This window comes from Ammospiza caudacuta, chromosome Z (genome assembly GCF_027887145.1).
Source record: "Ammospiza caudacuta isolate bAmmCau1 chromosome Z, bAmmCau1.pri, whole genome shotgun sequence".
NCBI classification, from domain to species: domain Eukaryota; kingdom Metazoa; phylum Chordata; class Aves; order Passeriformes; family Passerellidae; genus Ammospiza; species Ammospiza caudacuta.
This window is the reverse complement of record NC_080632.1, coordinates 14,808,346-14,822,925: the sequence shown is the minus strand read 5'-3', so window position 1 is coordinate 14,822,925 and position 14,580 is coordinate 14,808,346. Positions and strand designations below refer to the sequence as shown.

The 14,580-nt window shown below is 40.9% G+C and overlaps 2 protein-coding genes across 2 annotated transcripts in view; both read right to left on the bottom strand.

The window, feature by feature from the left end:
- The window catches only part of PGGT1B (protein geranylgeranyltransferase type I subunit beta), a 37,320-nt gene extending 32,378 nt beyond the window's left edge, over nt 1-4,942 (bottom strand). Inside the window, 1 exon segment of the mRNA XM_058823405.1 lies at nt 4,687-4,942. Coding sequence (XP_058679388.1) covers nt 4,687-4,820 — 134 coding nt within the window. The 5' untranslated portion in view covers nt 4,821-4,942.
- A 4-nt stretch (nt 4,943-4,946) lies between these two features.
- On the bottom strand, nt 4,947-13,795 carry CCDC112 (coiled-coil domain containing 112). The gene is made up of 10 exons (XM_058823404.1): nt 13,748-13,795; nt 13,299-13,414; nt 12,009-12,130; nt 10,322-10,411; nt 8,981-9,056; nt 8,009-8,399; nt 6,809-7,216; nt 5,972-6,067; nt 5,351-5,469; nt 4,947-5,272 (listed from the first exon to the last, which is right to left on the bottom strand). Exons 1-10 carry the CDS (start codon nt 13,793-13,795, stop codon nt 5,242-5,244), a joined length of 1,497 nt encoding a protein of 498 aa, XP_058679387.1. The 3' UTR covers nt 4,947-5,241.
- Nucleotides 13,796-14,580: the final 785 nt, after the last annotated feature.

Sequence of the window (14,580 nt, the reverse complement as noted above, 5' to 3'; positions counted from 1 at the left end):
GTGCAACACAGAGCCTAGCTTAGAATACATGAAAGTCATCTACTGGACAAAATAATGTTCTTTGTATTGAAAACATTTCTCTGCCTCATCAAGGTTTTTCACATAAGCTGTCCCTCCTTTTATATAATAATGATATGTCAATTAAAAATTTATGTAAGGGGCTGTTTACCCAAAAGAAAACCCCAACAAAACAACCCACTAAGAAGTAAACTAGGTTATGATATTAACATATGGAGCACTAGTTCTCTGTGAAGAATTCTTACATGAACAATTCCCTAAACATGCATTAGGCAGATATGCAAGGTAACCCTTAACCATAGTAAGCTGCCTCTTATTGTGCCTCAAACCCAATTTCACATGTCAATGTCAAACAGCAAAGCCTACTTTGTAAGCAAGCAATGCATAAATAGGCATATAGAATGAATTAACATCTAGAGGTACTTATTTCTGGTCCCTGGGTGTAAAGCAGCCTAGATGACTACCTCACTTAAACATCTAAAATTAAGCATGTCACATTCAAGTATCCCACAGAGCAGTGGAGTAGCTAGCATGCTGAATGTCCTTCTTTCCTACAACTTGTTTTCTTCCATGAATGTGTGCTATCATACCTGCTAATTAACACCTTCTTTACTGGGCTTGTTTTAACTCAAACCATTGCAGCCACCGGTGGCATGGCCCTCCAGCAGTGCATTACTCACTCTGACAGAGCACCAAAGCAACAGCACTGGGTTAGGAACTTGGGAGCACTCAGTGTGAGAGAAAACGCTCTTGTAATGGTACCTTGGATGTTGTGACTCACTGAAATTAGCTGGATGTTTATTTTGCCACCCACACTTGTCTGACCCTTCCAGAAATTCTTGCTCTCCATACACCAGATAAGATGATGGATTGTGAAACAACTGCTACACAAGCAGAAACCAAAATTCAGTATGCAAAGGAAAGCCAACAGTTAATACCAACTTTCCTTACAAGATTAAGCTGTAATTAGTATTTACCGCACAAACTGGTGAGCCACCTTCGCCAGAGGTTGGCACCTCTGAGGAGACAGATGTGGACAGGAGCCGCCACAGCCACTTAATGTCTGCATGAGGTTCTGCATCAGAACCACAAACAGTAAGACCATGTGAGTCAGCCCAAAGCACACATGCAAAGGAATTATTCTAATTAAAACACAGCAGCCAAATGGCAACGCAGCAGATGTTAATCTCAATACAGTGGCACAACCTCCTAAGGTGACTTTCCTACCAGCAGGCTAGTAAAATATGTATATTTACTGTCATTATTTCAAATAAATTTTGAGTAGAGAAAACCAGAAAAAGTATGTTGCACACAAAAGTATTCTATGTAGAACAAGAGTATATTTTAACCCTTCTGATGACTAAGAAATTGTTTTTCAAAGTGTAAAATGAACACTTCAAGGCTTATATCAACTTTTCCCATCGATCAGATTTCTGTTTAACCCAGAATTTGACCCTGGGTAATAAATAACTAACAACAACAACAAAAAAATCACTACTTTTATTTTAAAAAAACAAGGAATTTACTGTTCAGCTACAATAAACTATTTCTTTGAAACACTGCCTGTATGTTCTGATTTTCATGAACACTGACAATCTTTTACTAGAGCTATTAAAAATACATTTTCACTCCATCTTACCCAGCTAAGTTACTTCCAATGAGGCACAAACATGCCAACATCCACACTAGAAACTGCTGCAAAGTCCAAAACCACAAGGCTATACATACAGCACAGACAGCAAATCTCATCTACAGTTGAAAATGCATGTGTCAGATATATGAACTTAAAAAGTAGTTTTCAGTATAGTTAGGGTTCAGCTCATTTATTCAGAGTTGACTGTCTGTCTCCAGCTTTACTGAAGAACAGCCTGTAGTGTGATGGAATCTATTTACGGTAGGCAAGAGTGTCTGGCAGCACTCGTCATACACAGGTTGCAATACAGCTGTTTAGGTACTGCATCTTTTCTCCATACGCTATCCTCCCTCACAGAAAATTAACAGACATATGTCCTAGCAAAAGCAACTCTTAGCAGCACCTCAGGTGACAGACACATGCCAAGAAGTGTAAAACTCTATCTATAGCCATTTCCACAGAGGATGGCCACCAGGACACTCTGGATGCCCAATTTCAGACCCCTTTGTCTTCAAGCGAGGACAAAGACTACAGTTTTACAGAAGAATTCAAAAAGCATTGGAAGTGACAAATTTGAGAAACTGATTGTGCTACAAAGAGCACCGGGAAGTACCAGAATCTTAAAGACTTCAGAGACCAGAAAGTTGCATTTTCCTGCAAAACCTCACAGTGCTGACAATCAACGTGTATGAAACACCATCAATCAGAATGTTTAAAAACTACTCTTGCGGCAGCTACTGTTGCATGTGAGTAACTACAGATAAAAATAATTGCAAAGGGTTTTGAGGCAAGAAGTTGAGTAGAGAACATTAAATGAATTTTCTTTAATCTCCGTTATTGTTTGACAATCGACAGCTTAAGCTGGAATGCACCATCACAGTGAGGAAAATTCCTCTACCATCCTTGTCCGGTGACAACAAACAGAGTTTTCTACTGCAGTGCAGTGAAAAAAAAATCTGACAAATTACTTTATTTATTTATTTAACACATCTCTCTTTAATTTAGTTGAGTTTTAGTTGAGTTTCAAAATAGAACAACTCCAATTCAGGAACAGGGGAAATATAAATAAAAGGGTAACAGCATTTCTTTCTGCAGCTGAATCAGCTCCAGAGGTTTGCTGAATTCAGTGACCTTGAACTTGGCAAGAAGGGAAACTTAATACCTTTGAAATCAAGCTGAAAATTATGCATTTGTGGTTCAATCTCCCAATTAGAATCTGTCAACAGACAGGTGTGCAGCCCTGCAGAACATGTCTACATTGTCAAGGGCCTCTGGAGATCATTGGTCCCACTTTTACAACACAGGGCCTCAGAGGAGATGACCCAGGATCCTGAGAAGCCACATCCTCAAATGTGATTCCATCACTTCAATAGGCAAGCTTTTTACGGTTAACTCTTCCAACAGTGAAGGACATTTCTTCTACAGCCACACAATTCTCCCCCAAGTACCTCATTCCCACAGCCTCCTGCCCTGTCACCACGATCCCTTGCCAACAGCACACCTCCATCTTTCTTTGGAAGTAGTTTCCCACCCATGGAAGACTGTGATTAGATCCCTCCTTATCTAGGCTGAAGACATCCCATTTCTTTAACTCTTTTCAAATGTCAGTGGGGCTAAGGTAAGCTATTTGTGTTATTGCTCTAGTACCTCTGCATGCTGTGGTCATTTTAAGGCCTATACACAGTTAGGCATAGAATGCCTAGACTTCCCCTTGCTGTCACCTACAACAAATGAGAAAGCAGACGGAAACACCGACTAATTTTTATGAATAAATGATCTACAGCTCTGCAATCAAAATGTCACAAAATTACAGAATAGCTGGGGTTGGAAAGCACCTCTGGAGATCATCTCATACAACCCCCTTCTCCTAATGCAGGTTTACCCAGAGCAGTTTTTACAGGATTGTGTCCAGGCAGGTTTTGAATATCTCCAAGAAAAAAACTCCACAAACTCCCTGGGCAGTCTGTTTCAGTGATCAGCCTGATGCTGTTACCCTCCTTCAGTAGGAGGAAGTTTTTCTCCACAGAGATGGACCTTCCTGTGTTTCTGTCTGCTGCCCTTTGCCCTGTCACAGGGATCACTTAGAGAGTCTGGCCCCATGCTCTCAGCACCCACCCTTTAACATACTTGAACGCATTGGTAAGACCCTCTCTCAGTCATCCCTTTGTGAGGCTGAACAGGTCCCGCTCACCCAACCTTTCCTCACAGGACAGATGCTCCAGCCCCTTAACCATCTTCTAAGCCTTCTGCTGGCCCTTCTCCAGTAGTTCCACTTCTAACTTTTCAGTATAAAGTTATATTATTTCACACACAGCTCAGCACTACCTGTTCTAGTCCTTACATGTTTATGCCAGGTGTTTGTGCTCTCAACCAAAATAAAGCAGGATGACCTGATCAAAGCCATGGAGCTTGCTGCGCAGACATTATAAAGTGGAAAAGAATTTTACTATTTTATTGGCTGAATAAGATTATCAAACCATTTACTTGTCTCCAATATTTTACCAAGTGCAGCTTGATAATCACAATACAGTATTCTTATACTTCCGATGTAAGAATATCAAATAAAGACATTCTGAAGCCATTAAAGGAACAAATGCTGCTCCATTCAAAGTGAGGAACATATTTCACTAGTATTTTCTCTTTTATACTAGGTAATGAAGACTTAAAAATACTTGTTACATGAAGAGGAGTCTCCTGCGTGCCGAAGCTTAGGTGATTTATTTTAAAATGGCTTTCAGGGCAGATTAAGAGAGTGAAGCACTAGATTTAAAACAGATTAGAAGGATCAACAAGTCTTCCCTCGTGGATGTCAAGCAGTTTACGCGAGCGGTGACTACACTTCTACACTAACACGTATTTTTTGGGAGCCGTCTGCTGGTGGTCAGATTTATAGGGATGTTTTTCCTCCCGGCCGGGGGACACGGCAGCGCTCCGGGAGAGGCTCCCCGGCACCGCGACCGCCCGGCGGGGAGGAGCGCGGCCGGGCCGGGCCGGGCCGAGCCGGGCGGACACGGCGGCGCCCGTCCCGCTGCTACCTGCTGGTCTCCAGGGACGAGTAGCGCTCGGGCAGGATCTGCAGGCACCGCTGGAAGAAGCGCACGTGCCGCTCCCGCAGGAAGTCCAGCCGCTCCGGCTCCCCCGGGCACGGCGCCGCCGCCTCCATCTCCATCTCGCCGCTGCTGCCCGCGCCCGGCGCGCCCGGATCGCGTCAGCCGCGGCGCCCGCCCCGGGGCGGGGAAACGGAAGGGGGAAGCAGGAGGAAAGGGAAGGGGAAGGGAAAGGAAGGGCAGGGGGGAAAGGGAACGGGGGAACGGGGGGGGGAACGGGGAGGGGAAAGGGAAGGGACGCCTCAGTGCACTGCGGCGGGGGCCGGCGTGGCCACCCCACGCTTAAGGGGCCGCCACAACCAGCTGCGGGGAAAACGCGCTTTTAATGCCAAGGGACATCACAGCCGGCCGGTCTGGCAGCCGGCGTGTCAAACGCGACACTCGCAAAAGACAGAGGTAATGCACGCCATGGGTCCGGCCGGCTCTGTGCCGGAAAGTGCCGGCTGCTGCTCCGTACTGCGGCTGGGACGGGCTGGTGCGCAGCTAGGACCCTCCTCTCCAGGCTGGGACAGCTCTGACAAGAAAACAGAAAGGCTTAAAATATAAAAGTGCACTTGTGTCATGCTGCACATCCATCGGTCCCCCTCCTCACCTCTGAGAAACACGCAACAGCGGTTCTGCAGCTGCTGGTGCCATCTCTTGACTGCGTTCCTCCCAGCCCTTGGAAGGTCTGTTCAACCTGGATCGGTCTCTGGTCACCCGAACCTCGACCTCAGAGTGAAACAAACAATCAAAAATAATTAGCCTCTTTCGTTCTTCACAAATGGAGTTTCATGACGCTCATTGGGTCTTCACTGTAGAAGACAGTGACACTGCTTGCTCACATTAAATTTTAGTAATTTAAAAGGTTAAACTCTTTTTAAACCCAGTATATGCAAAATGCTTCTGGGAGACAGCCTATTTATTTAAGTAATGGTAGAAAACTATATGAAAAATGAAAGCCACCACCCATATTGGGATCACTTTTATAGGCCTTACCCAGTGAAATATTACTGTGAGAGACATAAATTGTAGGAACTTTTCCCCATTTTTTTTAAACAGGAATAACTATGCCTACTGCAATTCTGTCTACTGATAACAAGGCATGACTTTTTGTTTTCCTTTATCAACTAGTTAAATAGTTTAAAACAATTGCCTTTCATATCAATGAAAAGAAAGTCTGCTTAAACCACCGAGCTGCACACATCTCTGGTTAAAACAAACAAAAAGTTACCTTCTCTCTTAACTTTGCCAATCTTTTTTCTTTTTCCTGTTTCTCTATTTCTTTAGTGTGTTTCTGTAGAACCCTTAGCTCCAGTTTATGTAGATCCTGAAACATAATGAGTGAAAAAGCAAACTTTTCTTCCTTAGTAAGACAAATTATGTAAAAATATAGATGCAGCCTTTTCACAGCTTTTTTGGTTTTATTTTTGGTTGGTTTTATGTTTGTTTTTGTTTTGAAATTATTGTAATAGCAAAAAATGAGGTTTCACTAGGTAGTTACATGCTATAGATTGTCTTGCACAAACAAATTATATAAAAGTAGTATAAAAAGAAAGAAATAAAAAAGTAGTAGTTCATACTCTGTTTATAAAACTTCAGTATGAATGCTGACAATAATACCAACTTTCCAGTAATTGCATTTACATTGATATGGGATCTGACTTTGCCTAACAGATACTGAAACCTGCAGGATATTGCAACAACTCTTTCTACCTCCCACCTGAATAGAGCACTCAGGTCCTCTGAAGTCTTCTTAGGCAGCACAGCCCAAGCAGTTTTTCTCAAAAAAATTATTTAGTGAAGAAATAAAAGCACTTCTGTATCGATAAAGAAATATGATCTTGAGTAATCTTGTAGAATTCAATACCTATTGCAGAAAAGGAGCATCTTTGTCTAAAATCAAGTTTCATACTCTTTATCTGCAATAGATGCTGTTATTTGTAATGAATCAATAATGGATTTAGATGAATAGTACTTGGACTTTAAAACCTATTTAACAGGTTATATTGTAGTAGGACATATCAAATTTAAAACAACGACATGCAAAAATGGAGGTGAAATTACGCACATGCTCTTGAAACTTAGAAATTTCTTCTGCAGCAATTTTCTTCCTTCCCTCCTTTTCAGCCTCCTCTTTCTTCTCATTTTCAAGCTTTTCAAGTTCCTCCTTTACTTTTTTTTGCAAGGTATTCCTTTCCAACACTAACTTCACGTGACTTTGGCTCTCTTTTTGCTGCTTTTTCTCTTTGTCTTCTAGTTTTAGTTGGGATGCTTGATCTATTGCAAATGCTACTACTTTCTGTTTCTTCCAGACTTCAACTGCAGCATGTTTTCTTTTTCTTTCTTCTTCTGCTTTTTGCTTCTGAGCTTCTTCACGCTGCAGCCATCTTTCCTTCAGCATTTTTTCTAATTTCTCTTTTTCCTTCAAGTTTCTTTCTTTTTCTTGCTGCTGCTTTTCTTTCCACTTTTTAATTGACTGCAAGAGACCATAAGAAAAAAATCCAAAGTTTCATGAAAATTTTACATATTCACATGGATTCAATCTGATGAAGACATTTGTTCCAAGAACACAAAATATGCACATAGGAATTAAAAGTCTATAGAAGGCAAAACCTAAAACCAAGAAGCACCTATATGTGTTTCCTCTCTTTTTTCCCCCCTATTTTGTGGATTACACAAGCAGGTTCAACATATGTCTGCTAAAACAGTTACAGCAATCGTAATAACTTCGGGTAGTTTTGAATGTTGATGCAATATGCTTTTTTAATGCAAATGTATCTCAGTTCTTGCTTTCTTTCCATTTAACCCACTGTTTTATAGTAGTTCTTATGTCAGTATGCCTTTTATTACTTAGATAGTTCTTGAGGGAATCATAATTCTGCGTGTCAGTCTGTCTTAGGTGTATTGCTTATACAGTGGGACACACATTCCTAGAGACAAATATAACAGGAAGACAGGATCAGTAACTGCTCTGGGCTTGGCACCCAGCTTGCACGATCACTGACTTCAAAAGCATTTCTAATATACTTTGGCAATACAACAGGCCACTTCTCTGCGTTGTTAGGTCTCTGCCTATTTGTAATTATTTATTAAAACAAGTACTTTGGCAGGTTGGGGATGATAAAGACCTCAGTTGTATACCATCAACTGTAGCAGAAATCTGCCTAGCACTACAACCAGAGAGGCAGATACAAAAACAAGAGATTATGCCTTTGAAAAATAAGTACATTTTCTGAAATCTTCAAAAGCCTTAGAGGGCTTATTTTACCTCTTTCTTTCTTTCATGTAAAATTACATATTCTTGATACCATTTGTCATGCTGTTCTATATCTTCTTTTGTTCTTCCGCTGAGATACTCAAGGACTTCATCCATGTAAGACAGCCTTCCTCTGTATTTTGTCCGTATTTTCAGAAAATGTTGATGATCATACTCATCCCAGCCTCCTTGCCGCCCCCCTGTTCGCTGAAGAAATTTTTCAAACTCTATTACTTCTTCGGGTAGATGATTTTCCAGTGTTTTATCAACTGTGATCCTGGCTGATGGTAATTTCCAAACTTTTTCTGCTGTTGAGCTCCCTAATGCCCACAGTTCCACCTTTCTCTCAAAGAGACTGAGCTCATTAATGACAGCTTTTTCCTCTTTCAAAAGCTGTTCATATCTGAAAAGAGACAAACACTGAAATGTAAGAAAAAAAATCCTGTATTCATTGTCCATTCACCAAAAATGAATTTTGGAATTGTTCAAGGCCACACAAGAGCTATTCTTCAAAGATTAAGAACTGGAGTGGTAACAGCACAGTTGTAATGATCCAGTAATAAAGCCCTACAAAATGAGAATTAAGTTACCCTTTTACTGAAAGAACACATTTATGGCATGCATACAATTAACTCAATCCCCTCCTGACACCAGTAGAAAGAAAAATAAACTCCCAAAACCCGATTAGAAAACAGAACAGCAACAAAAAAACCCCCCACAATCTAATCTCTTCTACAGCCTCTCTAAAAAGCTTATTCATAGGCAAATTGTTGTTATGCTGGAATGCTGCAATAGCTGTATAAACAACCTCTCTAAAAGTCAGTTTATCAAGATGCTAACTCTGACAGGTTGTACTTTGATTTACATATCTCAGGAATCACTACCAAAAGAGTAAATCATAAGAACAGTTTGCTAGATTAATGCAAAGATTTCATTGTCTTACAACAGCCCTTTTTCTAGTAGCTGAAGCACGTATAAACATACATTTGCCTCTGTTCCTCTTTAAAAGCATTGATTGCATTTTCTATTTCTTCCATCATTTCCTTGATCTTGTCAACAACTAAAAAAGGAAAAGAAGAAAAAAAGCATATAAGCACTATCCAGAAATGCAAGACTTGTAGAGACTTTCAGGACACATATCTCATTGTACAAAAAACCATGCATTTCCATCTCAAACAGCCTTAAAAGACAAATTCTTATTTATCCAAAAGGTGTGTTTATGAAAGGACTTAGCTAACCAGATGCAAATGCCAATATAAATGTTTATTTCCCTTAAAGAAGTCTCACCTTGACTAACCTTCAACTGATGCCCAAACTAAGACAGACTTATCCTAGAGTTCCACTTTTTTCTTATAGCAATGCAGTTAATGACTTAAGCACACTCAACTCTGGTTTATTCCACATTACAGCAATCCTTTTAACCTGCAGGTAACTACTTTTACGAAGCTGACAAAGAAACATCAGTGTAAGACTTTGTCCTGTACTGTCAGCATGCTGTAGTCCTGACTTAAGATGGTAATACAGCTGTGCAGAGAAAATATATTTTGCAGTGAAAGAAAATCCACCCATTAGATTAGATTATATTATTAGACTAAAGTCTCTTTTAAATCAGCCCAGCATCTCTATGGGCACACTGAATGCAGTTCAACTAACCTGTATTTTGGTAAAGTTATAGAAACTAAATCTAATTTTTCATCTTTCATGCCTCAGTACCTTAACTGACAGTTTAAGTAGATAATGATTTTTTTTTTTAATAGATAAAGCACTGAATAAATGAAATGGGATGCATTTTATCTAGCATCAGAAAGTCCTCAGCTAGTAGGAGGCCCTCAACCTGAGATTCACAAAAGGTAGTATGTACCACACGACATGGTTCTTTCAGAACCTGTTTCCCAAAAGCTTTAAAACATCCGAACTGAACAAACTGCTGCAGCATTTTCTGTGGAATATTCCAGTCTACATTTCAAACCAGTGGCTAGAAATTAATTCCCCGTAGAACCTACTCTGTGACCTCTTACCAGATCAAAGAGAATTACATGGTAGTAGAATATCAGGTTTATTTTGCATAAGGCAAATGGTACAGATAGGAAATTGGGCTTTTAACAACCTCAAGGAACAAACGTACACCACTTGTAAGACAAGTAATTTGCTGTTTCCACATAGAACTGCAGAGTCTTTTATGATTTCTAGGTTTAGTCTTCCCTTTCCAGATTCCTGCAACATCTTGAAGACTGGAGGAGAATCCCAAGTCTGCAGGAGAAAGGTATCTATGCAAGAAACCTGTCTGTAGAGGAAAATGTTTTTAAACCTGTCATCTTGACTTACACTCTGGTGTAGGCTTCACATCTTTCAATTGCTGCTGAAGTTTCTTCACGTTGTTTTGTATTTTTGATAGTTGCTGCAGGATTTTAGCTTCTGTTAAATAAAGTAAGATGCCGACAGTTGACAGTTTCTTTGTGCATTGTATTCAGTAAAAGAACAACAGCAGTGAAGTGTCCAAAATAAACTAGGGGTTTCTTCTAAGCAGGGACACAAATTCTTTTTGATGATAAGAAACTGCCACAGTACTAAGCATTTCAACTGATATTGCATGTAGCTGACCATGTGGTCCATGTTAGCTCCCTACACAGCATCAGCAGATTTTAAAATTAGTAGCTCCTGTTTCTAAAGGGGAACTTGGAGAATACTGCCTATGCAGGTGATAGTTCTAGAGTTCTGAGGCAGACTTTGACCTAGGCTTCAAAACACCCATTTATGAAGAGAAAACAAACATTGAAGTGTATATGAATGCACTACTTCAACAAGGTTCATTTATTCGTTGGGTTAAATAGCGAAGAATCAATGCTTTCATGTGCTCCAAGCATGTGTGCACTTGTTTGTATAGCCAAGTTACCACTTGGCTCCTTGTGAATCCATACATACACTGCTGAAGAGGATGAAATTCTGGCTACATCTTAGATACTAAGGACCTTTATCGTCTATCCCAAAAGATTTGCATTAAGGAAAGTGCAAGTTCCTGCTGAGACCACAGAAAATCTTACAGTATACAGATTATGCTGAAAGACCTCAACACAGTACAATGGGAATTTGGGGGAGGGAGGGGCGGGGGGTTGTACACTTTTGTATCTTTTAGGATATACTCCTTCACATCTGACATGTAGTGCTCTCATCACTGTCCTCTTTATTATCTCATAGCATCATTTCCATCCATATGTCATGCTCCCTTCTTACTCATGGAAAAAATTTCTGAACTTATTAGCTTAGTCATTCCTCAAAAAATGTACACTTCTTAAGGACTGCAAGATGTAAAGGACATTCTAAGATTCCTTAAATAAAAGGCGCACATCAGAACACACGCAAATTTGTAAGAAAGTATACTTTTAATTGTTTCTACATTCCTTTACTTTCTTCAACTCATTTTGATCTGTATCAGATAGCATAGCATGATTTATGGGATTATTGTTGAAAGAATTCAAGTACTGTGAGTAAAGGGAGTAACTTTTTTTTCTTGAACTATACTATAGTGTCTAAGTGGAACAGATACTGTAGGACAGACTGTCTACCATCTCACAGTACTATCTGAAGTAGGAATATTCATTGCCCAAAAACTCAAAAAATGCAAACACAGAACAGTTTAAAGGGGTATTTAAAGGCAACAATCAGTGTGTGAATGTTGAAGTAAGAATATTTTTACTGCACCTTAGCTGGACACACAAATATACACACAATATACACACAAAATTGATTCCAAGTTTCTCGAACAGTACCTTTCCACCACAGTGGTTTTACACTGAAGATTAAAAGATAACAGTTAGTAACATATGAGGCCCAAAATGTTTATGCTTCTGAATTTTGCAGTGAACTGTTTCTAATCACATGGTGAAATACCACACTTACCAGTATCCATCTTCTATCTAAACTGATCCCTCCGTATTACTGATTTTTAAACCATTTACAAAAACAACATAATATTTTAAAAAAAGCAAATAAACCCAAATAAAACCTCACTTACTTTCCATTTTCCTGCTGACAGTCATGCTGTGTTCCAGTTCCTCAAGTAATCTGTATTCTACCCTGGAATCACTCTTCCTGTTATAAAGGTGTCCAGTTTTGTCTTTTTCTATATTTGCAAGCCTAGGAAGAAAGGGTGCCTTTCTCAGTAACACTCAGCAAAGCCCCAAGATTTTCCAAGGTGAGTGGGCAGGCTGTGTTAACAGGACTGTCTTAGATTTGGTACAAATCCCTGGTTTGTTCTACAACTGTTTTCAAGGAAAGTATTTCTGCAGCTATAAGACTACACACCACAGTAACCCAAGAACTTTAACAAGAAATTAACAAGGAAATCACCTCAGTGATTTCCTTGCATGCATCGGTTTACACACTGAAATTTTATGTGCATGCATTCTCTCTGGGAGCCTTGCCAGACTGTTCCCTGGGAAGTGCAGGCAGACAGGCTGTATTAATGCAGTGGCACACCTAGATGGAGCCCCAGCACAGACAACATCACAGAGGGACGCTGAGCCACAGTTAAATGGCATGGCTTGCTTCAAGCGGCTTAGGAACATCTACATTACCCAGTGGTCAAATTCTCAACCACAATCCAGGATCCAGGGTAATCAAGGTGAACTCGATCCAGACACACAGTGTAAAACACCGGTGTGAGACTTAAGTGCCCTGTTAAATCAGGATTCACAACTGCAAAACTCTCCTTCAGTCAGATGGCTACATTAGCTACTCCCCAGAAAGCTCATCTGTTCCAGAAGAAAACTCCCTGTTCTTTCAGCTGCCAGTGCAGTTGTCATCAGCACTTGATCAAGATGTGGGGAAGCAGGTTTAAATCATTTCTGTGCCTGGGATGTCTTGAACCCTTGTTTTTCAAAACCGTGGCCTACATATTCTAGATGAAGTCTTTCAATCTTCTGCAGTTGCTGCAGTTCCCCTTTTGTCAGCATATCTTAAGGGCTTTAGGTCTTTACAGGGTAAGCACAGCTAAGTAGGAAGACTGAGAACTCAATTGTGCCTCACACATTTCCTTTTCTGGTGCACCTGAGAGCATCAATTTGAACTAAAGTCTTACTACACCACTGGCATAAGTCCAAATAGTAATTCAAACAACAGGGCATTTTGGAGCTCATAAGCCTATCCTGAGATACTGTAATAACCACAATAATTTGAACTCCTGAAAAGGATACCTTTAGCCTAAAGATTTCATTATCATACATTCTTACTTTGAACCTCGAGTTAATAATGATACCTCCAGAACAGAATAAAAAACATACTTATGATAAACTGTTTAACTTACTGAGCTTTTAGCTTTTCTGCAGTTCTTATGAATTCAACTTTCTTAGCTCGTTCAGCTTTGATCTTCCAGCTCTGAACCTGTCGGCCAGCACCTGCAGTACTGGAACAGCTCTCATTCTGTAGATAACAAAATCAATTGTTATTAACAACCTTTTTTTTAATTGTTTGTTGTTTGTTTGTTTGTTTTTTAATGCTCGGTACTTTCAAGCAGACAACACCACAGTGCAGAGCTCGATTTCCATTGGCGCGATTCAGGTAAATTTAAGCGGCCGGGGCACGAAGGTGGAGTGAGGAGTATGACACGCCCGCACACACCAATGCACTGTTCAACAGAGAAACGCCGAGTCCGCCACACCGAAGGGCTGTCTCAGGCCAGCCCGACACACCCGCGCAGCCCGGGGCTCCTCCGGAGGCGCGGCCCCGCCAGGCCGGGGTGCCAGCGGCCTTTACCTGCAGCCGCCCGGCTGCCGCCGCCAGCGCCGGGGCCAGCGCGGCCATGTTACCGCCGGCCCGCCCAGGGGAGGGGCTGCCGTGCCTCTCGCTGCCGCCATTAACTCCTTCCTTCCTTCTTCGCTTCCCGGGGTGCCCTTGCCGGGCCTGGTCTATGTTCCAAGGCTCGTAGGGATTGCTTCCTTCAGGAACACTGGGATAGGCCCTCATTAGCCTGTCAGAATGTGGAGAGTTCCACATGATTCAATGAATTCTTGGGGGCGGGCTCTGAAGATCTTGTTTCTCACTCTTGTATGCAGGTCAGACTTTCAAATGAATGGTCATTTAACATTTCTGTGGAACAGAAGTAATTATTTATCCAGTGGTTTTCCTGCCCCAGACGCTTTAGGAACCGGTGTTTCCCTGGCTGCAGGACACAAATGCCCTCACAGATGCTGCTCAAAGGACTATGCTGAAGATGTTGTATTGTCTAATTGATGTTCTTAAGAGCACTTTCCAGATACATTTTCCTCTTTGTATTTTATGACTATACTTGTTCTCTTGGTATTTGCTGAATAGAAATTAAAAAGTAAAGGTGAACATTTCAAAGCCTGGAAGTATTTTTCAGCATAAAATAAAGAGTGTTGTTCTCACAAATTGCTATCTGAAAAGCTTGTAAAAGTAGTCTCTTAGCAGTGTTTCAAAGTCCTCTTTGCCTTGGCCTTCACTATTGGGTGTAAGAGAAAAAAGTAAGTTATGTTAGCATTTGCTTTCTTTTGGTGATTGTCAGCCCTTCCAAGTTTCCTGTTGCTGTGAGCAGCAAATTGGTCACTTGTTGGGGACGGCTCTGCAGA

Bases quoted from the DNA above. Each gene is read 5' to 3' on its own strand.
- CCDC112 (XM_058823404.1), bottom strand. From the start codon at position 13,795: ATGGCCGCGCTGGCCCCGGCGCTGGCGGCGGCAGCCGGGCGGCTGCAG. The intron at 13,415-13,747 runs GTAAAGGCCGCT...TGTTATCTACAG, and splicing joins CGGCAGCCGGGCGGCTGCAG to AATGAGAGCTGTTCCAGTAC. The intron at 9,057-10,321 runs GTAAGTCAAGAT...TTCCTTTTTTAG, and splicing joins TGTGAAGCCTACACCAGAGT to TTGTTGACAAGATCAAGGAA.